General features: G+C 47.5%; 1 protein-coding gene across 1 annotated transcript; it reads right to left on the bottom strand.

Annotated features, from left to right (window-relative positions):
• Positions 1-843: 843 nt before the first annotated feature.
• On the bottom strand, positions 844-19,335 carry FFAR4 (free fatty acid receptor 4). Its single transcript, XM_027062645.2, has 3 exons — positions 18,642-19,335; positions 10,531-10,659; positions 844-1,521 (listed from the first exon to the last, which is right to left on the bottom strand). Exons 1-3 carry the CDS (start codon positions 19,206-19,208, stop codon positions 1,132-1,134), a joined length of 1,086 nt encoding a protein of 361 aa, XP_026918446.1. The 5' UTR covers positions 19,209-19,335; the 3' UTR covers positions 844-1,131.
• Positions 19,336-24,923: the final 5,588 nt, after the last annotated feature.

The raw sequence follows: 24,923 nt of genomic DNA, 5'->3' as shown, positions 1-24,923 counted from the left end.
CTGGTGGTTTATCTTTTGGCCCAAATATCAACCCCAGAAAGGTCTTCCTAGACCCCTCCCCCCATCCCATCCAAATTGCCATCAGTGTCCTATTTAAAAATTTTTTTCGTATTTATTTATTTTTGAGAGAGAGAGACAGAGACAGAGCATGAGCATGAGCAGGGAAGGGGCAGAGAGAGAGGGAGACACAGAATGTGAAGCAGGTTCAGGCTCTGAGCTGTCAAAACAGAGCCTGACACAGGACTCAAACTCATGAACCATAAGATCATGACCTGAGCTGATGTTGGACGCTTAACCGACTGAGCCACCCAGGTGCCCCATCACTGTCCTATTTTCTTCATGATGTGAATCCACTCTATAATGCTATATTTTTTACTGATTTCTGTTTAGTGCTTCTCCCCCAAAATAGAAGGTAAGTAAGCCCCATAAGGGCATGAGCCATGGCTGTCTGGTTCACCGCTGTGTTCCTAGCACCAAGAACACTGGCCACACCATGGGCTTAAAAGGCACCTGACAGGTGGATCCATGGAGGGAATCACTTACGCTCTCACTCTTAATGTTTTGAGTCATTCTATCTCTTCTCTGATTCCATAACATGGCTTCCCCTAAAGAGGTACATGGCATTTCTTATAAGTGAAAAACTAAAGTCACTTTAATTTTTTTGAATTTCTTTGGAAATTCCTCAAGTTTTGTTGACATTATTGAATAGTCTTGAGGCCTCGCAAGTCCAGGGTGGGGACCTACAGTGGTAGTGAACCTTCAGGGAGAAACCTGAGTATTAGATCACTTTCAAGACTCACTCCAGAAACCAGCATGGTGTGGCTTTATATGTAAGAGATGTGATTGCTGAACAGCTATAAATAAAAATTTATTAAACTCAATCATATTACAAACACACTGGAAAAAGTTCATATTTAAAGGGAGCCCATAACAAATCCTTTTATGAAGGGTAAAATTGTCATACTGAATGATCACCCCTTAATTTACTGGTGCTATAAATGTGTATTTGCATAGGTTACATTTTCTTAAAGCAGGCTACAGTGATGCGATGGTCCTGGAAATAAACTCCCTTTGAAAGTGTATCCTAGCTTTCCAGAGGGTGATAAACTCTGCCTATAGAGAAAAATTTAATTAGTTGGAAATAACGGACAGATCATTTCTTCTGACAGATGTATCTGTAAACATGGCTCCCTTTTCTGGGTAGAAGAAGCAGTGGAAAATTTTCCTCCATTCATTCCTAAACAGTGACATGTTATAGAGAATGGGGTTCAGGGCTGAGTTGGCAAACGTGAAGGCCACCACCCAGAAGAAGAGGGATGGCCAGATGACCAGGTCCTGCTGGAAATTCTGGATCAAGATGAGGAGGATGGTGATGATGATGGGGCTCCACATAATGAAGAAGGAGATCATGAGCAGGAAGAGGGTACGGAAGAGTCGGAAGTCCTGCTGGGACACGCGGATATGGTGGCTCTCCGAGGAAGCCAGGTTCACCGTGAGCCTTTTCCTTGATGCCTTTGTGATCTGCAGGAACACAAAACAAAGCCAGAGCCACAATTTACTGCAGGATGTAGGGGATTTGGGCTGAGGAGGAACAGAGCATCTAGGAGTTGGAATCTGCCGTCCCTGCTGTCCTGGGGCAACTTTGGAACTTTGTGTGGAGAGGGCCGGTCTCAGTGGCCTCGCAACTGCCTATACTTAGGATGCTCCGGGGAATAGGGCCCCTGGCTGGCCCCCTGGATATACGGCCCCCATCCGTATTGTAAATAGAGTTGATGCAGAGGAGTGGAAAGGCTGAACTGAATGGTCTAGAAGAGAAATATGTGAATGGAAGCACATTGCTATGGTCTGAATGCATCCCTCTAAATTCATATGGTGGAACTAACCCCCAAGGTTACGGTATTAGGAGGCAGGGCCTTTGGGAGGTCATTGGGTTATGGGGACAAAGCCTTCATGACTAGGGCCCTTAAGAGATACGTCCCAAGACAGCTCCTTCAGTCCTTCCACCATGTGAAGACAGCAAGAAGCTGGCAGTCTGCAGCCAGAAGAGGGCTCTCATCAGAACCTGACTGGGCTGGCACCCTAGCCTTCAACTCCAGCCTCCACAAGTGTGACAAATAAACTCCTGTTGTTTTTAAGCCACCCAATCTGTGGTATTTTGTTATGGCAGCCCAAACAGGCCAAGACACGCATTTCCCCTATTATTGCTTTTTTTGAAAGGGGTAAGTAAGTAACTGTATAAAAGCAGTATGTGTTCGGGGCACCTGGGTGGCTCAGTCGGTTGAGCGTCTGACTATTGATTTTGACTCAGGTCATGATCTCGCGGTTTGTGAGATTGAGCCCCGCGTCGGGCTCTGCGCTGACAGTGCAGAGCCTGCTTGGGATTCTGTCTCTCTCCCCGCCCCCCCAGCCCCTCCCCCACTCATTCTCACTCTCTCAAAATAAACTAAAAAAAATTTTTTTATTTTTTATTTAAAAAAATTTTTTTAACGTTTATTTATTTTTGAGACAGAGAGAGACAGAGCATGAACAGGGGAGGGGCAGAGAGAGAGGGAGACGCAGAATCTGAAGCAGGCTCCAGGCTTCTGAGCCATCAGCACAGAGCCCAACGCAGGGCTCAAACTCACAAACCGTGAGATCATGACCTGAGCCGCAGTCGGACACTTAGCCGACCAAGCCACCCAGGCGCCCCCTTTTTTTTTTAATTTTTTTTTTTAACGTTTATTTATTTTTGAGACAGAGAGAGACAGAGCATGAACAGGGGAGGGGCAGAGAGAGAGGGAGACACAGAATTGAAACAGTAAAAAAATTTTTTTAAATAATAAAAAAAATTGAAAAGCAGGTGGTGTTCAAGGTATAAACTCAAGCAATATGATGCTGAAGGAGAGCAAATTAAAAATATAAGCAAGGCTTCTAGCTTCCTGCACCATCCATGGTCATTCCCTGGAAGGAACCCGTGACCAGTGTCCTGTCTGTCCTTCTGGGAACGCTCTCCCATCACACACATGCCTAGCAATGGGAACACAGACGTCTGCACTGTTGCTTTGCCCACAAATGGGACCACGCCATGCAGCCCCCTCTTAACCCTTCTTCCTTTCCACTCAGCAGCAGGCCTTGGTGCTCATTCCATATAAGCCCAGACAGAAGGCACCTCATCCTTGTTATCTGGCAAGTGGCTGCATAGATTCCATACTGTGGCTGCACCAGGATTTATCGAGGCCCCTATGGATAGATATTTTACTTATTAGCCTTTTTGGAGGGGGGCACGAGGGCCCTGGTTTAAGTGGCAGTCCACATACACTTGTCCCTTTCTCCTCCCCTCCAGGTTGTTGGGTGGCAGAGAGGGCAGTGGGAGATCGTGTGAGGGTGTGGCCAGTCTGGGCAGACAGGGAGCACTGAACCCCCACATCTGGTTCCTCTCCTTCCACAAGAGCAACTGAAATGGATTCTAGTCTTGCCGCAGGCCGCTGAGGTGGGGCCATGGAAGGCGGCCGAGACTGGAGGCTGCTCATCTGCCAGGCCACCTGCTGCCGGGAGCCAGCCTGAAAGCGAAGCTGCTCTGGAAAGGGCCCACGATGCCTGGCGTGCACGCCATTTGGGAATGAGTCCCTGATCAGTAGGGTCTGTTGGCACCACCAGCTACATGGAGACCAGAGGCCATGACCAACCCAAGGGGACGGTCACCTTACAGGGGGGACACATAAGGGATGACTCCATTAGCGGCCTCATCGTGTACGCTGTCCACATTGCCCTGCCAAGAAGGATGGAGTCCCTCATACCGTGTCTTATACATATTTTCGAATGATGTTGATGTAAATTCATATTTATTGAGCACTGACTTTGTGCTAGGCTCTGTACATATCACTTGGCTTATCTCTTTACATTCTCCCAACAATTCTGGGACATAGGTACTTTGATGATCCCCATTTTACAGATGAGAAAACTGAGGCTCGGAGCGGCTGAGGAACTTTCCCACCAGTACCCAGCTAAGCAGTTGCAAAGCTGGGCTTCAAACTGGGCAGCCTGACTCCGGCCCATGCTCTTTTTTTTTTTTTTAATTTTTTTTTTTTAACGTTTATTTATTATTGAGAGACAAAGCATGAACAGGGGAGGGGCAGAGAGAGAGGGAGACACAGAATCGGAAGCAGGCTCCAGGCTCTGAGCTGTCAGCAGAGCCCGACGCGGGTGTCGAACTCACAAACTGCAAGATCATGACCGGAGACGAAGTCGGACACTTAACCGACTGAGCCACCCAGACGCTCCACTCCGTGCCATGCTCTTCATCTGAAACGAGTTTCTTCCTACCCTCTGCTAATCCCCACCAATGGAAATCCTTCTGCCTGGCCTATAACTCCATGCTCTGATGCCAGAGACTCTGAGAAGCCTTCCTAGTTCATCTCCCACAAGGCATCCTGCAGTACTTTGTCTCCAGCATTCACGTGGCCCTTGCCACGTGGACCATGTGGTGGGTGCTGAAGCGTCATTGTTACCTCAGCCACCAGACTGCAGGCTCCACGGGCAGCCCTGTGGCTTCTGTGGCCTGGGGCTCTAGCAAGTGCCTGACAGTGACTATGAACAAACAGACAGAGAAATGGACTGACTCATGGGTCGAGTGAATAAGTGGTCGGGTCTGTTTTTAGCACTGACTGATGCCACCGTTTCCTCTGCCCATGGTTCCCATGACTTTCAGGGCGTGAGAAGGAAAACGGGCTCATTATAATCCAATGTGGCTCCTTGCTGCTTCCCACCCCACGTTAGATGACACGACTGGGTGACTTTTATCCAGGCTTTAAAATGTCTCTGTCATTGCACAGAATGCTTCATGTGTTTTAGGGGAAATGAAATGCTCAGCTAACTTGAGGATTAACTTTAATCCTTAAAACAAGCCTAGGGGGCAGGTCCTGTCATTACCCGACTTTGGGTATGCAAGATGAAGGCTCTGAGAGGTGAAGGAACACGCTCAAGGCCTCATGGTCAAGGTGGAGGAGAAGTGCCCCTCTGGGGAGGCATCTGAGCTCTTCATCATGGGGCTACGGGGGAGCACAGTGCTCCCAGGGATGTGGTCCATGGCCACCTGTGTCAGAGTCACCAGGCGAGCACTTGGGACCACCGTCAGATACTCACTTTTGTGGGTCTGAGTAGGCCCAGAAAGCTGTACTTCTCACAAACTCTGAGTGATCTTTGCTGACTGAAGTATGGGAACCACTTATACAGGACAGCAGATTTGGAATTGCCCCACAGTTCTTCATAAAGAGTCACTTTTTAAACAGTCCTTTTGAGATGGTCCTGAGGGAACCTTCTCTCTATCTCACACCTCTGCCACTCCAGGCCACCACACCACGGTGCTGACAGGTGGGTGCAGGGGGAGGTGGTTCCTCACTGACATGCTCGGGACCTGGGGGTTGGCTCTCCTTGGGGTGCTGCTTGGTCAATCAGCAACACACAGATTGAATCTTCAGACAACAGACTCCATCTTTCTAGAGGGCCCACCTCCTTCTCCATCACTGGCAAGCAGGCCCCAAACCTGGGGAATGAGGGCCAGGCGTGGAGAAGGGGCTGAATGTTCATTACCTAACACCTTGGTGCTTAGCTAAAACAGAGTTCATTTCTCAGTTGAGCCCTGAGATGCATGAAAGTTTTCCAACTTCAAGCAGTACCCTCATTCTCTCATGCGGCAAATATTTATTGAGCCCCTGCCATGTTGTGCCGAGTACTCTCATAGGTGCTGGATATACAGCCGGAAAGAAGGGAGCCCTGCCCCACCCCACCCCGCTCTCCCATCCTAGTGTGTACCTGGAGAACGAGGAGGGGAACAAGAAAGGGTAGAAGCATCTCCTCTTGCCATGGCAGTGGTTGCTGGGTGACAATGTAAACCAAGCCCCAGAAGCTAGCATTGCCAGCCTGATTGAAATCACTTGGGAGTGACTGGGGGACTATTACCCTGGGAAACTATTGATTGGAAAAAGCCACTGGAGATGTATAGCACGCTTGAGTCATGAGGAAAGAGGAAGCAAGGAAGGCAGAACCGTGGATAAGGCCGCTGCCCTGAGCACGTGAGGCAGCTTTGGAAGGGAAGCGCCCAGGTGAAGCCTGCTCTCCAGTCCTTGCCCAGGGCAGAGCCAGCAACCCCGGCAGGGACTTTAGAGCAGTGTTTCCCGAAGGAGACCAATAGAGCACCAGTGCAAAGAGATACTCTGTGGGGAGAAGGGGGTCTGTGGTCAGATTTAGTGGTGCTGCCTCCTCTATTCCTGGGTTGGAGACTCTCAAAGAACATTAGCCTGAGGCCTCCCAGACGTCCTGCTGCAAAGACACCTATTTAACATTGACTCATTGGTGGTTCCTAAACTCATTTGATCACGGACCCCTTTTTGATATCTAACAGCCCATGGAGACCTAAAGAGTGCTTCAGGAGAGATGCTGCTTTAGAGGAATAAAAGATCAGGGTGATTTCAAAGAGGCACTTCTCACGCCTATAGATGGAAACTGAGGCAGAGACAGTACCGACAGGTAAGAGGTAGACCTGGTGGGAAAGGGTTGGCGGATGCAGTTATGTGTCTTATGGTTTCTGATGATTTGTTAGTTGGGTCTCTATGAAAACAGCTGATTAACGCTGATGGTCAATTCATTTTACAGAGTTACGCTCATAATAGAAAAATTTCAGCTGGGAAGCTGATCCAGTGTTTCTGAGTTATGAGTATCATAACGAGTATGAGCTCGTGGGGTGGAAAGTCCTTTTTTAAAGGTCTTATATTTGCATTAACATGATTTTCAAAATCACAACATTACATAGCTTTCAAATTCAATTCTAGCAGCCTGTCCAAAATATTATCATATCTACACTCTCATTTTACTGTGTTAAACAACCCACTGAGGCCTGTCGACCTCCAGACAAAACTGAGGCCCGCAGTAGTTAAATGACTTGCCTGTGTTAAAGTCACACAGGAATAAAGCTTGGACTAGAAGCTAGGTCTTAGGACTTTTTGTTGAGTGGTTTCCCCACTGTGCGAAAGGAGAAGGCAGAGTTGGCCGTTTCACTGTGTTCCAAAGTTTGTCTTACTCATTCAGTGAGTGTTTGCTGAGTATCCAAAATGAATAAGCCAGGCTCTGTGCTAGGCATGGAGCTATAGCAGTAAACATAAGAAAGTCTCGGCCCTCATGGAGACTGCATTCTAGTGTGCAAAACAGATGCTTTACAAATAAATACACATAAATGGAATATGACAGGCATGGTAAGTGTCCAGAAGAGAAATATATCAGGGTAATGAGGGACTAGAGAACGATGAGAAGGCACTCTGGGGAAGAGCCTTCTGAGCAGAGACCTAAATGGAGTGGGGGAGTGGCCCACACAGAAATTGGGGGAATGGAGATCCTGGAGAGGAAATCACAGGTGCAAAGGCCCTGAGGCAGCTGTGTGTCGGCATGTGTGAGGAGTAGCCGCCAAGGTGGACACAAGAGAGAGTGAGAAGATGATGTGAGAGGGCAGGCAGGGGCCAGATCACACAGGGCATCAAGGTGAGGGCTTTGAGTTTTGCTCCACACATGAGGGAAGTGATGGGGTCTAAATGGTATCTTCGAGTCACTACTGAGAGCACTGTTTCATAACGGTGAGTCATGCTAGATATTCTCTTTCACCCAGGAGCTGTCTTGGGGTCTGTGATGGGAGGAACTGAAGGCTGGCCATGGGTTTATATCAAAGTGTCCAGAAAGTGATGAACAGGAATCTAAAGGCTGATGGATATGAGGACCCCTCCCCCAACTCATCAGGGCTCTTGGGGTCTCCTGGAATGTTTCCATGTGGGCCCTGGCCTGAGAAAAAGATGGAAGAGGGTGGGAAAACCTTTCTGTGGAATAAGTCAATCTTCCCTCAGAAGGCAGCTGAGTCATCTCAGGTGAAGTGCAGTGGGGCAGACCGGAGCCCTCGTGGCCTGCAAGGAACTCAGGAGCGTGACCGCCCTGCCCTAGCATCGGCTCCTAGCTCTTGCCATGCTCCAAATCTGGACTCTGCAGTTTATTCTCTCAAAAAATCTCAGGGGTACCTTTTCCCAGCATGCTCTGAGGGTAGGGTCAGAGGAAGAGCCATGCCTAACAAATAACAACAGATGTAGTCTACTCACCCCCCGCTACAGGCAGGCACGGCTCTGTGGGTCCCCGGTAGTATTCCTGACATGTCTCCCAACAACCCTACACCGTCCGAGTTATCATCACCATTTTGCAGATGAGGGAGCAGAGGTCCAGAGAAAGTGAGTAACTTGCTAAAGGCCACACAACAAGGACTCAAAAGCCAGGTTACTGAAAGAGCCCTTTATGTCTCCATGTCTGCCTTTCCTAGCCCTCTCCTCTTCTCTCTTCTCCCCCTTATTCACTTCTTAAGTCCGTGCGGTGTTCAATGGTTTGCCAAGCATTTTCACACTTGAGTTCTAGCATCACTCTGTCCTGTGTACTAGAGGCTCACTGCATCGAGCAGCAGTCCTGTTGTCTCTCTCCCCTTCCCCTTCCTGTGTTGGAGCTCCTTCTGAATAGAAAAATGTGACCTGCTCACTCTTGACCAATCTCCACTCCCCACCAGCACTTTGCAGAGAGTAGATCCTCAACAAATGTCTGAGGAATTAAAGTGTTGGGACGCTGGGGCCAGACTGCCTGGGTTCAAATCCTGATACCACTGCTTATGAGCTATGTGATCTTGGGCAAGTTACTTAGCCTCTCTGCATTGGTTTCTTCATCTGTAATTCTTATTAGGATTAAATGAATTCATTCCTGACACATTTTAAATACTACACAGATATTTGTTAAATCATTTTTTAAAGGATTCATTTTAAATTTCTCTTCCTTATTCCCTCACTTCTTTTCTTTTAAGGTAATAATAGCTAACACTTACATAGCATTTACACATGCCAGGCCCCTACTGCAAGTGCTTTACAGACCTTGGCTCCAGGCCTGAATCTGCCTCATACCCTTGAGCAAGCCCCAGGCTGGATGTCACTAAAGTGGGTCACAAGTCAATCGGTGGGGAACAGTCTAGGGAATAGATTGGGGATCCATCTCCCATAGGACCCAGGATTAACAGACCCGGATAGAGGCTGGCCTGGTTCTGAGCAGCTAAGAAGGTTCTAGATCCTCAGCTACAAAGAAAAGGCCATAAAAAGTAGCCAGATAACAAGCAGGACCTACAGGGCTCCGCTTCGATAAAATTGTTTGCCAGATGACCTGTAACATGCAATAAAACCAAGATTCAACAACTGTAAACCTTCAAGAGGACTCAAGGTTTTGCATGAAATCTTCTGAGATGAGCATAAACATATATGTACATGCTACTTGCCTGAGCCAGAGCCGTACATGTGAATGGGCCACCTCAGGAGGTGGGACACAGGCTGGCACGGTCCTTTTTACGACCCTGTACATACCTCCAAAGTAGACATTACTTCCTGGCTCAGCACACTTTTGAAAAGCACCTTCCCTGGGAGTGTGGCGTAGCAATGGGAAGGTACCAGGAAGGGGCGTCTGGGAATATTCTGTTTCTCGGTCTGTTTCTGGAAGCTGCTTCTAGGAGTCAGCTGTGCACGCATGCTGGGGATGCTTTTCTGAATGTATATTATACTTCAATAAAAAGTTTTTAAAAGTGTACGTTCTCTATCACCATATTGCTATCTGTGATGGGGTAACAATGGACTCAACCCAAAAGCCCATAAAGTGAATTATATCACATCTGTATGATGGAAGACCATGAAGCCATTAAAAAGAATGAGGCAGAGATATAAGAGCAAACATGGAAAGATATTCCAGTATAGTGTTAAGCCGATAAAGGAAATTACAGAGCAAAGAGTGTTATCTCAAATCTGAAACAAACAAACAAACATTGGGTTGACCCATGGTGAGTAGTTGATATTCGACCATTTTATATGGTTTATCATACATATATAACATACATTCATTATACTCATGGCATAAAAATATGCATATAGTCACATCTATAAAAAAAGTAACCTGAAAAATATACTTTGAACTGTTAATGGGAGTAGATGTTTAGTTTCTGTATCACACATTTCTATATGTCTTTAATTTCTTTTAAATTTTTTTTAAGTGTATTTATTTTGAGAGAGAGCACAGCAGGGGAGGGGCAGAGAGAGAGGGGAGAGAGAGAACTCCAAGCAGGCTCTGCACTGTCAGCGCAGAGCCCTGATGCAGGGCTCAAACTCACAAACCGTGAGATCATGACCTGAGCCAAAATCAAGAGTCAGATCCTTAACTGACTGAGCCCCTCAGACACCCCTTTAGTTTAATTTTTTATAATGAGCTTTGTATTACTTTAGTGATCAGCAAAATTAATAATAATAATAATAACAATCACAAAGATATAACTTTAAAAAAATATTACATTCTCACTCCTTGGTGTTGCAGAGGGGGTAGACCTGGGCAGCGAGCCAGGCTTGGACCAGCGTGAACTCTGAGGTAACTTCGCCCTGGAAACGCTAAGATTCCATCTGAAATACCCCCGGCTTCGGTGCAGTTCAGCTGTGGCCCTTGAAGCACACATACCTGTAAAATCTTGGAGTAGCTGATCACAATGAGCAATCCCGGCATCAAGAAGTTCAAAGTAACAAACGACACATCCCAGGAGATTTCTCCAGCGATGCTGGGCCAACTCAGTGTGCAAATCGGAATTTCCTGGTTACAAGAAGGAAGAAAACGTCAGTTAAGTGGTGGCTTCTTGTTTGGCTTGAGCGCAGTCCCAGCAGGAGGGTACCTAACCCTGTTACACTGTTGTGTCACCATTACACAACCAGGTTGACAGGAAACCCCCGCATCCTTTCCCCTGCCCACACAAACACCCCTACAGGCCCTCAGAATACCCGCAATTATTACTCCCGTTCTCCAGGAGACTCAGCTGGGTGTCAGGGTCCCATGCAGGTAACAGCTCAAGTCAGCTGCAGGCAGGACTCCAGGCCCAGTGCTCTTTCCCCTCCTGAACTGAGCTGCAAAGAGCCCTTGAGCCTTCTCTTCATTTTACAGGTGAGAACCTGAGCCCTGAAAGGCCACACAGACTGGAAGTGACACGCATATGAAAACAGGCAAGAGGTTCCGGTGCAGTCACACTGGGACTGCTGAAGGCACCAGAAACAACATTGAGGCGCTGAGTGTTCATTTAGGGGAATGACGATGTCTAAAATGTGTCAAGCCGCATCAGAGAAGGCTGGGGCTTACTCCAAGACAATACCGGTGCCCAGACTTGAAAGCTCTTTCCTCCTGTGTCCCTCCTCCAGGGGAGCACGCTATAGCCCCAGACAATTCTCCATCATTCAAGATGTAAAACCACTGGAAAGGGGTGGAAAAGCATGCTTTGTGGCCTTTGCTGCTGTCAGTAGGCTGGGCTGAATTCAAACGTTTGACAGTAATTACACACCTTGAAGCATATAGGGACCTTCTTACATGGTTACTAGGAGCTGCTGGAATAATCCACTCCATCGATAGTCAATGGTCTGCCTGTCTGTCTGTTTGTCTGTCTCTCCTCCCAAACAAACCCCTCATGCGTGCTTGACTGTAGGAACAGAACTTTAGAAAGCAAGTTGCCCTAAACACTTCTGAACGTGTAGAACAGACTTTTAAGAGCACATTTTGTGTACAAAGAGCACATTATTGACCTCTGGTGGACAAGGCATCTTAACCAATGGGGTAGTAGTATTTTTTTAATGTTTATTTGTTTATTTTGAGAGAGAGTGAGTGAGCAGGGGAGGAGTAGAGAGAGGGGGGAGAGACAGACAATCCCAAGCGGGCTCTGAGCTGACAGCACGGGGCTTGATCTCATGAACCATGATATCATGACCTGAGCAGAAATTAAGAGTCAGACGCTTAACTGATTGCGCCACCCAGGCGCCCCAAGGTAGTAGTATTACTTATAGCATCATTCGTTTATTCATTCAGCCTATATTTATTGAATGCTACACTAAGTAAAGGCAAAGAACTTTCATCATGTATATCACAACTGAGTGGTCAAATTCAAAATGCAGCTAAATAGTCGCTTCTTTTCCTATTAACAGAAAATCGTAAGTCTGATATTCACTGAGCACTTATCTATGCCAGGAAACACTTTAAATACATTACCTCATTGAATGTTTGTAGCATCCATATTGAAATGCATATTACTATTTTTCCCACTACACCGAGCAGAAAACTAAGGCTTAGAAACACCCTCCTAAAACAACAGTTTAAAGGTGTAGTACTTTTTAATCATAGAATATCTTCCCATGAGAGCTAAGTAGTCATAAAAGAAATCCAGAGACATACCAAGAAAACTCTAAAGCAAGTCAAACAGGGAAGAATGCCCAAGGGCCCCCAACTCTTTCCAAAAGCCTTCTCCAGAATGTCTGCCAAAATCTCTCCAGGCTTAACATGATTTTGTAGAAGAATACGTAATGATAGAGCTGGGTGTTCTCCCTTCAATCGGGGCAAAAAACTAGATCCTCAAATGATCTGCTTTGCCCAGTGCTGTTGAAGAAAATGTGTAGGTGTGAATGAACAGATACACACCTACGCACGTACACACACACACACACACACACACACACACGCATATGCATAGAAAAAAGACTGGAAGGATACAGTCCAGAAAATTAAGTGTCTGTTTCCAGGTGGGACTCGAGTTATTTTTGTTCTTTCTAAATCTTCTAGAATGTGCCAAAAAAGGGCGATAAACGTTAATTTTTTTAAAAAATGATGATCAAACATGAAACCATGATAGTTTAGCAGACCTAACCAGCTACTTTTTCAACAAAAACAATGAACCCATCCCAATTTCATGACTCTGAGGAAGATGCTCTTTCACCTTTTGATTTGTAGCACTCACCCCAGGCCCAGAGTGTGATAAGGAAGTGAGATAAGAACTTTGCACAGCACCTCACACATGACCGAAGAGACAGTGTGGCTGGCCTGTGTGGACTGAATCATTTATATGCTCTTTAGAAAGCTTTATATGGTACCATTGTTTACGCGCAGAGTTTATTCTCATTAAGAAATTTAACAGCAGGCGCCAGGCCCAAAGTCAGTGAGCTGGCTTGGTATTATAATTGCGTTTTTGTGGGAAAATCCATCTGACTTACGTTATTTTGATTCTAGGTATTCTGACCCAGGCTGTGACTTAAGAGGGAGTGTGGCAGTGAGTCAACTCTGGACGGCGGAGACATGAGTCTTATAATATTCTCTGTACTTTTTCTGCACAATTTGGAAGTATTTCCTGATTTTAAACAGGAAATTTGAAAACCAGACGTGCTAGGCCCATTTATGACTGAGCTACAGAAGCAGAGTGGCCGAGTCAACAACTGTCCTTTAATTGGTTTGTTCAATCACTCACTGACTCCAGCCACAGTGGCAGCCACAGTGAGGATGGGCAAGGTGAGGCCCCTGCCCTCGAAGAGGCTATGATGTGCTTAAGGAGAGAGAGAAGGGCTAAGAAACTTCAATACAGGGCAGCGAGCTGGCAATGCCCAGAGCTATGGATGACAGGAGAGCACAGTCACCAGGGAGAGTGGCCTCCAGGAGGGGTTGTGTTCACTGTGCCCAGAGGCATGGGGCTTCAGTCAGGAGAATGGGGAGGCTGGAGCTCGGGACAGGACAGGAAGGGACAAAGCCAGGAGGCCACGTACAAGGGTGTTATGTGGTTAAGTGTGACTTGTATCCCCATCCCAACCTCTACCTCTCCCTGGCAGTCTCATCCATTGTCATGGCTTCATTTCCGAGGTGCAGCTGCTTTTTCCAGCCCTGTCTTGTTCTGTCTTCAAAACAGGTCCCAGTGTCCTGAGGACATCTCTGAAGGATGCCTCACAGGTATGACAAGGCTCCAATGTCCCACCCCAGAAGGCTCCACCTCCTGCCGTCACTGACTCGGGGCCTGGAGAAGCCATTCCCAATGCTGCCAGCAACCTGAGTACGGGCCTTCTGCCTTCTCCTCCCTACCTTCTGCCTTCACAGATACCCAGTGGACCCACGTATTTCATTCTCACCGGCCCACCCTTCCCGGACCTGGTCCATCTCTCACCTTGGAAGTCCAAACTCTCTGAAGGACCACAGCTGGCCCTTCTCCAGCTGGCCTCCACCAACCCTTCCAGCACCATGTCTTGCCAACCTGTGGACTATTTCCTCTGCTTGTAATGTCCCTCCGGTTCCCCACGTCCTTGTCTGGCTAACTGCCTTTTGTCTTCACACGCAGCTGAGACATCACCCATTCTCTTCTAAGAAGACCCCCGGTGGATGGGGGTTTCTGTCTACAGGCTCCGCTCCACGCTGCCCCCTCTCCACACTGGCTAACTTATTTGCAGATGCCGCCTGATTCCAGCTGTTCCCCGTCATCCTTCTGTAATGACGCTTCTTGGAGTACCATCGAGGATCCCTTTGTAAATCATTCTCCCTGTTCCACCTCTTCAAACAAAATGGGAGACTTCGAGATCACTTGAAGGAACTGGGAATCCTAGTGGATATCTCCTTGTCTCTCCGCTTCCCAGCCAGAAAAGAAAGAATATATCAGTGCAAGAGATGAACTTTCTTATATCTTAAAGGATCCTCTACTACTAACAAAGGCAAGCAAATTGCGTTGATCTCCTCAGCTAGTTTGCACTCAGCAGAGACACCGTGACGTGATTGGCCTGGTGTTCAAATGGGGCAGGGCAGAGCATTAGGACCAAGGGCTCCCAAGGAAATGTGAACTTGCAGGAAATGGCACAGGAGTGGGGTGGGGGGAGGTGGAGGAGGGACACAGAGCCAGGCTAAATTCTGGTTCCATCCTTTGCCTGCTCTGGGACTTTAGGCATTTTCCCCTTTGGAGGATGAACAAACAAACACCTGTTTGTAGGATTTCTGTGAGAACCAAACTGTGCCAGGATCCGAGACCGTCTGCATTCTCATTACCTGCACCTCCTGGAACAGGACAGTGTCTCGGTCACATGACTCATGATGAGGGCAGGGGGCACGGGTGCTCAGTAAATGTTTGTACAATGAATGGGCAGCACATTCTGGCCGGGGAGCACGGTCCCCCCCAACCTGCCATTGAGTCCGGCGCCCCGCCGGGGCCACAGCATACACAGGCAGGAATCCCACTGGACCAGGCTGAGGTGACCTGGCTGAGATGTCTGTGTTGCCAGGATGTGCCCACCCCCTTAAAACGGCAGCCTATTATCTTACTGCAATCAGAAGAATTACACTATTTGAAGAATGTTTGAAATATTTATAACCAAAGATAAGGAAACTAATAATAGCTGGCAATTCTTGAGTGCTTAACTGTGTATGTGCCAGGTGGTGGCCCATTTACCGAACATTAGTCCCCATGGCAATCCTATGTTAGACTGTTATCACGCCCATTCTGCAAATGGGGAAAGGAAGGTATAGAGACGTGGGACCACTTGCCTCTGGCACACAGCTCCTAAAGGGCTGACATTGGAATTCAGACTCAGAACGTTGGACTCCAAAGCGCACGCATGCTCCTAATACCGAATTATCTAGCGTTTTCAGCATGCCGATTATTTCATCATCCCTTCAGGGAAGGGTTAGAGAGCCTGGTCACCCTGGATTGTGGGCACCCGCTGCCCAAATGGACAAAGGTACTCATGTTCCTGTTTTGGGGAGGAGGAGGGGTGCTCAGAATAGCAGAAAGCTCTGAGACGTACTGTTTCCCTGGCCAGCGCTCCTTGAGAGGAGGCAGCCAGTATGTGCTTGGGGTTACTTAGTTTCCTCGGCTGGTGGTTTGGGTAGGAAAGTGTCTCCCATCCAAACCCTCCATATTTAGTGTCCAAGTGGGAAGGGGCAGGCAGAATCTAGACAGGAAGCTGGGAATAGAGGATTGAGAAAACAAGCTTTTGCTAATTTTAAATGTGAGACTCCATTCAGTCTAGCCTAGATCCTTCTCTCTTTTTTAAAATGGCCACACTCTGCCCCCCCCCCCATTTCTTATTCTTTCCAACTTATTTTTTCAACCCTTCATCCTCAGTTTGCTCACCTATAAAATGAGTTGTTTCGTACATGCTCAGGTCACAGCCCTTGAGGGACAGGGGAGTTTTTCTGTTCCTTGGCTTACTGGCAGGTGCATGTGGTGGGGGTGCGGCTGGGGCAAAGACAAAGAGGATGGAGAGCTGGAAAGGACCATGCTGGTTTTTCATTCCAAGCTCCCTGACCCCACTTCTACTAATGTCAGGGAAGAGGGCTCCTGCGGCCGACTCACCTGGCCCCCAGTCTTCTCCGGTGCTCTCCCAGTGGTTTTGTCCAATCCCTCTCCCTCTCTTATGATCAAGGAGGTGTTTCTGCATTAATACAAGAGGGGCTGTGTGCTCAGCCCCAAAGGAGACGGAGTGAAAGCCACCACAACACGAGTCTCCATGGAAGCACTTTGCAGCACAGCTCTGGTCATCCCGGAAGTGCCGGAGAGGGCTCTGACCAGAGGTACCTTCCACCAGAGGTACAACTACACAGTGACCAAACAGGGAGGATCCCTCCATCTGCGCGAAGGCCTTCTTGCTCAACAACCACCTGTGTCCATGTAGGCAAGCAGTTACAGTCTGGGCTTTTGGCTGGGAAGGGACAAGAACCTCACTTTTTTAGTGCTATTTGCCAGTTAAGTATAAGCGTACCTGAAGCAATTGTAAAAGGGAAGGGCATAAGGCATATGTCTGGAACATGAGATACCCGTAAGATATATTTAATTTGATCTTTAATTTCCTGAGTGTCATTTTGTCTGTAAGAAGAAAATGGGGAGAAGTCCCTCAAGATCTGTGAAAATACAGAAACACTGTGACTCAGGGAGAGAATAACTTAAAAAAATCCAAAGATTGAGGGCAGAACCTTAGCCTCCAGCTGATCCAGTGGATCTGGGGTGAGCCTGGCCTTCCACTTATTCTAGAAGCATCTAAGTGACCCACCCTGATTCTCAGGTATAGGTGGGTTGAGGAGGAGAGGGCTGCCCACTAAGTTAGGGTCCTTGGCCCACCACACCAAAGACACCCCACCAACTCAGCCGATCCCAGCTATCCTGGCCCCCACTTGAGGGGTATGGCCGCAGGCTTACATGTTCTTTGATGAAGTGCCATGGGCCTGACATGGTTCCTGCCTATTAGTCATTCAAGGCCTTAAAACAAAACAATCAAATAAAAAGCCCACAATGTATCCCATGCAAGAAACAAACTATTAGGAAAGAGACTTGTAGATTTCATCTGTGTGAAAAACAAAAAATAAAAAAGGATAGTGCTTATACAGGATGCAGACTTCTCCCCACACCCCACTAAGAGGAGTGTGTGAGACTGGTCTGGGGAAAGCCCCAGAGAAGCCCATCTCTGTGTCCATGCTCCAGAGGGTACACCCAGCGGGACATCCCCCGGTGGGACTGTCCACTTCCATAGTGAGAAGCCTTCCCCCCGGTTACATCTCATCCCCGTGCCTTCCTACCTTCTCACTCCCTTCTGGTCACTGTGCAGGCCTCTCTTTGGGACTGTGGTTTGTGAGGGTTTTGCTCAGGCCAGAAACCTAGCAAGTTGTAGAGAAAGGGAGGGGGCGAAGAAACCAGCTTAGGGCAGACCCTGTGAGAGGCTGAGCCTGGAGCAGGACTCATCCCTTCCTTTACGGTGCACAGACCTATGTCCTCTCCCTGTCCCTCCCCATGAGGCGTAGAAAACCCAACACACTGGGATGACAGCCAGAACAGGCGGCCACTGTCCTACACCCGGCCCGTGCCCACGAGTCATGAGCTGAATCAGACTGCAACAGCACAGTGGGGCAGCAACGCCGACAGAGCTGGACCTCAATTCTGGACTGCGCAACCGGAGTCACCCTCGAGCCAGTGTCATGAACTGTCCACAGAACCTTTGTCAGGTTGTGGACCCCCACTGAGATCCTAATGACGACTCTGGGCATACTACTCAGAATAAAGCTCTGGCAGCCTCTGGAACCTGCAGGACGTTTGGGGCGCCCAGGGTACTCTGAATCCACCTGTCCCCCAAGGCTCCCAGGGCAAGGTCCTGCGGTCTAGTGTAATCCTTCTGTCTTGCAGTTGGAAAAGCTGAGGCCCTGGGAGGGGGGTCACAACACCCCTGGAGGCAGCGTTGGGTCTGGGGTCCCTGGGTCTCCAATGCCCTTTCTCCCTGACTCTGCAAAGCAGGACACTTACCCAGCCTGTACTGAATCTGCCGTGCACGATCTCAACTCCAACTCGCACCAAGGATGACATACCCTGAGCAAGTCATTCCCCTGTGTGCCTCAGCTTCCCCATATGTAAAGTAGATGTGATAGCAAGAGTACCGTAGCACCCTGCCAGGAAGCAGAATTCAACATACAGCAATGCGATTAGCCATTCCGGACCCTCGAAATTCCATCTGACTGGCCGCTAAGCTCTCCGTTATTTCACTGACCTCGAAATGAAGGGTGCACTTTACAGGCATTTGGGGGACTCCACTTACAAGGTTTTGGAGGGCGTTTATGGGACCTACGTCGCTGCGGTGAAATTTAAGAGCTAAAACTTCAGAGCGCCGGGCACAGTGTCACAACTATTAAGCGCAACAAATGGCCTGTGATTGTTTTGTTGTTACGGTTATTCATCGTCCCTGGTCGCCGTTTCCGTCGGACCCCCGCCTGCCGGCCCGCCCCAGACACCGGCGGGGCGCGCACCGCCCGGCGCTCACCTGGTCCCGACCGGAGAGCCGCTGCGGAACGACTTGGAAGAAGACGCAGAGGGGCAGCGCGGCCAGCGCCGAGTAGCCCCAGATGAGCGCCAGCAGCGCGGCCCTCGCCCGCCGCCCCAGGCCCCGCACGCCCCGCTGCAGGCGAACGATGCACACCATGCGCTCCAGGCTGACGGCCGCCAGCGTGAGGATGGTGACGCTGCCGCTCAAGCTCATCACGTAGAAGAGCAGGTGGCAGGCGACCGGGCCCAGCAGCCAGGCCTCAGTCCATCGCACAGCCAGCACGGGCGGGATGGCGCTGGTGAAGAGCAGGTCCGCGCAGAAAAGGTTGAGCACCAGGCAGGCGGTGGTGCCGCGGCGCCGTCGGCGCGCCACCAGCACCAAGGCGCACACGTTGCCCAACAGCGACACCGCGAAGATGAGCGCCAGCACGACCGTCTCCACAGCGGTCAGCACCAGCCGGTGGTCTCCCTTGACGTCGGAGAAGAATGGGAAGCGGGTGCGGTTGGCCCGCTCCAGACTGCGCGGGGACCCAGTGCCCGCCGCCTGCGCGCACTCAGGGGACATGCCCTGCGCCCGGCGGCCCGCAGCCGTCTGCTAGCGCGCTCATCTGGGAGGCGACTGAGCGCCAAGGCGGGGAAAGAGGGAGGGAGGCGGTTGCGACATCTCCCCTCTGGCCCCCTCCCGCCGCAGGAGCGCCGGCGCTGGGCGTTGTGAGCTGAGCCTGGGGCGCGCGGGAACGAGGAAGTGCCAGGCGTCGCCGCTGGAAACACCCCGGCCTGGCGAGAGGCGGCGGCCGCTGCGGAGGCCTCACGCCCTCGGACTGTTGGGCGAGCGCCCGAGGGTCCTGGAAACCCCACTTGGAGAGCCCCCAGAACCCCTGCAGGACCTCCCCAGCTTCCTTCATCCTCCAGGGGCATCCTGTGTCCGAAACCTTGAAACCACCGATTTAAGTAAAATTGATTTAAGAGCGTCAGAGCTGGACTATGGAGATCATTTTGTCCTGTGTTGCCCAGACTTCATCAAAGAAGCCCCTCGGGTCCGGGGGTGGACTCCAAAGCACTTTGCAATGGGGCCACACCTTTTTTTGGGGAGGGGGAGGGAATCGTTTGTTTTAGCATTGCTTAGTAACATGTGACATTGGGGTGAATTAATTTTATTTCTCTGTTCCCCAGGGTTGTTTTTTTTTTTAAATCTATAAAAAGAGAATAAAATATCTCATCGAGTAATTGTAAGGATTTTATAAAGAGATTAACACTTGGCATATAGTAATTGCTCTCACACACAATTATTATTTACTATAATAAATTATTAGTCTTCAATTATTAGTTATTATAATAAAAATGCATGTCAATTTTGCATTCTGAGCAACGAGCGATGATATAAAAATGCTCTCGTGTAAAAGGAAAAATCTTGAATAAACTTGACACCTCAGAAAGGCAAACTATCCTAGACCTCGAGGTGTATACACAGGCTGTGAATGTGTCTCAGCACCCCAGTTTGAGGAGCACTGGGCAATCCAGGGCTTACAGATAAGGAAACTGAGGCATAGCAAGAAGCAACTTGTCCAAGGTGGCCCCTGGTTAGTAATAAAAGCCAGGTCCCCTGCCCCTGCCCCGCGAGTTTCCACCACACCCGTCGTGTCTAGTTTTCTGTTAAATTAGGCCGTTAGAGAATGAGAAATGTGCCTGTGGCCCTAGACCCAGTGACCACTTCCCTGGCCAGCCACCCCCCCTCCCCTTTGCCACACTGCTAGGCCTCTCCCAGTTGTGCATTCTGTCTTGTAGTTGTCTGTGTACTTATTAAGGATTTGGCACAGCGGCCTGAGGTGCTGTGTGGGGAGGAGATGCAGTCTGCTTATCGCTGTGTCATGTGTGTCTCAGTCAACAGTGTGACCTCTGAACTGAGGATCTGTTTGATTGCAAGTCAGTGGAAGATGTTCAACTGGAACCTTGAGTAAATTCAAGTTGTCAAACAGAACGAGTTTGTTTTCTGACACTGTTGGAAAAGGGCAAGAGATTGAAATAAAGGGAACTCATATGGAATTTGGCAACTCTCTGGGGTCAGGGTATGTTAGCTTTTTGTGTGAGGGAAAAGGGAGTTGTCTGTGTTGAGAGGGAAGGAGAGGAGGGGGGTTGGCAGATGTGGGGGGGGATCCCATTATCATAGGCTAACGTGCCACGAGGACAGGATAGGTTTCCTCAGAGTGGGCAACCGGGGTGGGGTGTCAGGGCTAGAGGGCTTTCTCCATAATTACTCTCCAGAGTTCTTCCGATGGCAAAATGGTGAGTGCAAAGCTTCCCAAATTTTCTCCTTTTACATTGCCTTCATGGCACCCCTCAGGCCAAAAGAAATACCTAACAGTTGAATTTATTAAGCAGCTGGATCCAAATGACTTACTAAGACTTTATGTCTTAAGAGCTCAGTAACCATCTGTGAAAACAAAAAATAATTTTTTGTTTTATTCTTAAGCAGACATAGTGACTTTCCAGTGGGATGAGTGCACCTGTTGAGCTCTACAAAACTGGGAATCAGATTGGGCACTGCCACTCTCATTTCCTGCTCCACACTGACTTTCATGTGTCTGCTTTTTATCACAGTACCTCTGAAAACTGAGCTTTTTAAATGGGCTTCACGTTGCAGCTGTGAATGACCTAGAGCTAGTCGTCCACATGGAGACCAATGGACGTTGAGCAGCACCGTGTTTCCCTGGGCACCCAACCAAACACATGTGGGCATGTGGCTAAGAACACAGACTTGGAAACTCACCTGCCAAGACCAGAATTCAGACTGTACAACTCACCTTGGGATGTTGGGTAAGTTAGCTTCTAGTGTCTCAGTCTTTCCATACACAAAAAGGGAATAATAATAGAACTGATCTTGCTGGGTCTTGAGGGGATTAAATGAAGCTCCTACATGTAAAACACTTAACACACAAGTCATCCAGTGCTCGACACTGTTTATAGACTTAAGGACTGACCACATATCCTTGTTGGCTGAGACAGTCTCCATTTATGAAATTATTATTAGAACCCTCATTCTTTCTCAAATTGCCCTGGTTTAGAGGATAAATTCTGTGACCATGGTACCCTTACATTTATTAGCTAGTTGGGTGCTCATTAAGTCGCCACAGACACTGGGATTTAAATTTAAGTGGTCTGGCTACGGGACCCCTGCTCTTAAACACCAGAGAAGTGCTTCTTCTTTTTTTTTTTTAATTTTTAAAAAATGTTTATTTATTTTTTGAGAAAGAGATACAGTGTGAGCGAGGAGGCACAGAGAGAGAGGGAGACACAGAATCTGAAGCAGACTCCAGGCTCTGAGCTGTCAGCACAGGCTTGACGCGGGGCTCGAACTCACAGACCGTGAGATCATGACCTGAGCCAAAGTCGGACACCTAACCAACTGAGCCACCCAGGCACCCCCAGAGCAGTGCTTCTTAACCAGGGGTGATTTTTCAATACACACACACACACACACACACACACACTGTGGCTGTAGAGACATTGGTAATGTTTGGAGACACTTTGGTTGTCACAACTCAAAAGTTGCTACTGGAATTCAATGGGTAGGGGAGAGGTGGGAGCTACTGCTGGACACTGCACAAAGCACAGAACAGCCAATTGTCCAGCCCCCAAATGCCAATAGTGTTGAAGTTAAAGAACCCTGTAACAGGGGCACCTGGGTGGCTCAGTCGGTTGAGCGTCCGACTTCGGCTCAGGTCATGATCTCACAGTCTGTGAGTTCGAGCCCTGCATCGGGCTCTGTGCTGATGGCTCAGAGCCTGGAGCCTGCTTCTGATTCTGTGTCTCCCTCTCTCTCTGTCCCTTCCCTGCTCATGCTCTGTCTCTCTCTGTCTCAAAAATAAATAAAAACATAAAAAAAAAAAACAACCTGTAACAGATGCTATTGCCTCACCAGACTTGACTTCTGTTGTAAAGTCCCACCTAGTGGCAAAAGCCAGAAATGGTATTATTTTCCTTGTTGAGGTTTCCTAGGAAACTGTAATCCCTCTAACCACAGGTGAGCCTCAGCTTTGTGCTCTGGCCCCAGGTGTGCATGGCTGCAAAATATCCTTGGTCCGTGGGACAGGATGTGAAGTCGTCAGGGTGAATTGACCTCACAAGTTCCTCAGAGTCAACATGGCCCGAAACTACAGGCTGAGCCCTCATTATGAGAGTTGCTTTTATTGCTCATGGTCATTACTTGCTATTATTACTATAGCTTTGTAATATAGCTTGAAATCGTGATGCCTCCAGTTTTGTTCTTTTTTCTCAAGATTGCTTTAGCGAGTTGGGTCTTCCGTGGTTCCACACAAATTTTAGGATTGTTTGTTCTATTTCTCTGAAAAGTGCCATTAGAATTTTGATAGAGATTGTACTGAGTCTGTAGCTTGCTTAGAGTAATGTGGCCATTTTGACAATATTAATTCTTCTAATCCATGAGCATGAACTGTTTTTCCATTTATTTTTGTCTTCTTCAATTTACTTCATCAATGTCTTACAGTTTTCAGTACATAGGTTTTTCACCTCCTTGGTTAAATTTATTCCTAGGTATTCTATTCTTTTTGATGCAATTGTTAATGGGATTGTTTTCTTAATTTCTTTTCCTGGTATTTCATTGTTAGTATATAAAAACACAACAGATTTTTGTATATTGATTTTGTATCCTGCAACTTTACTGAATTTGTTTCTTAGTTCTATCAGGTATTTTTGGTGAAGTTTTTAGGGTTATAAATAAAATAATGTTGCCTGCAAATAGTGACAGTTTTACTTCTTCCTTTTCAATTCAGATGCCTTTTATTTCTTTGTTCTGGCTAGGACTTCTAATACAATGTTGAATAAAAATGGCGAGAATGGGTGTCCTTGTCTTGTACTGGTATTATAGGAAAGGCTTTCATCTTTTCACCATTGAGTATGATGTTAGCTGTGGGCTCGTCATATATGGCCTTTATTATGTTGAAGTATGTTCACTCTATACCCACTTTATTGACAGTCTTTATCATAAATGGATGCCAAATTTTGCCAACTGCTTTCTCTACATCTATTGAGATGATCACATAATTTTTATCCTTCATTTTGTTAATGTGATATTTGATTGATTCGTGGATATTGAACCATCCTTGCATCCCTGGAATAAATCTCACTTGATAATGGTGAATGATTCTTTTAATTTATTGTTGAATTTGGTTTGCTAATATTTCATTGAGGATTTTCACATCTATGTTCATCGGGAATAGTGTCCTGCAATTTTCTTTTTTCATGGTGTCCTCCTCTGGTTTTGGTGTGGGATAATGCTGACCTCATAAAATGAGTTTGGAAGATTTATCTCCTCTTCAATTTTTTGGAAGAGTTTGAGAGGGATAGGTTTTAAATCTTCTTTGAATGCTTGGTTGAATTCACCAGTGAAGCTTTCTGGGCTTGGACTTGTGTTTGTTAGGTGGGTTTTAATTATTAATTGAATCTCCTTACTAGTAATTGGTCTAGTATAGATTTGATATTCCTTCATGATTCAGTCTTAGATGATTGTCTATTTCTAGGAATTTATGCATTTCTCTAGTTGTTCAATATTGTGACATATAATTTTTTAGAGTGGTCTCCTATGATCCTTTGTGTTTTTTCAATATCAGTTGTAACTTCTCTTTCATTTCTGATTTTATTTATTTAAGCCCTCTTCCTTTTTTCTTAGTGAGTCAAACTACCATGTGATCTGGCAATTCTACTTCTGGGTATTTGTGGGAAGAAAATGAAAATTCTAATTTGAAAAGATATAGGAGTGCCTGGGTGGCTTAGTTGGTTGAGCATCCTACCCCTGATTTCAACTCAGGTTGTGATCTCAAGCCCTATGTCAGGCTCTGCACTGAGCAGGGAGCCTGCTTAGCATTCTCTCTCTCTCTCTCTCTCTTTCTCTCTCTCTCCCTCTCCCCACCACCCTCCTCTCTAAAATAAAAAAAAGTAAAGATATATGCACCCCTATGTTCACTGTAGCATTGTCTACAATAGCAAAGATATGAAAACAACCTAAGTGTCCATCAATGGATGAAGTGATAAAGAAGATGTGAAAAAAAAAAAGATGTGAGATACACACGCACACACACAATGGAGTACTTCTCAGCCATAAAGAATGAAATATTACCATTTGCAACAACACGGATGGACCTTGAGGGTACTATGCTAAGTGAAATTAGTCAGACAGAGAAAGACCAATACCAAATGACTTCACTTATATGTGGAAGCTAAAAAACAAAACAAATGAGAAAAACAAAAACAAATTCACAGGGAA

This window comes from Acinonyx jubatus, chromosome D2 (assembly GCF_027475565.1).
Source record: "Acinonyx jubatus isolate Ajub_Pintada_27869175 chromosome D2, VMU_Ajub_asm_v1.0, whole genome shotgun sequence".
In the NCBI taxonomy this organism is placed as follows: domain Eukaryota; kingdom Metazoa; phylum Chordata; class Mammalia; order Carnivora; family Felidae; genus Acinonyx; species Acinonyx jubatus.
Note: the sequence above shows the minus strand (reverse complement) of the source record. Positions and strands in the feature narration are given on the sequence as shown.

Coding starts and splice junctions, on each gene's coding strand:
- FFAR4 (XM_027062645.2), bottom strand. CDS start 19,208: ATGTCCCCTGAGTGCGCGCAGGCGGCGGGCACTGGGTCCCCGCGCAGT. Junction 10,660..18,641: donor GGCTCTCCGGTCGGGACCAG/GTGAGCGCCGGG, acceptor TCTTGTAACCAG/GAAATTCCGATTTGCACACT. Junction 1,522..10,530: donor GCTACTCCAAGATTTTACAG/GTATGTGTGCTT, acceptor GTGTTCCTGCAG/ATCACAAAGGCATCAAGGAA.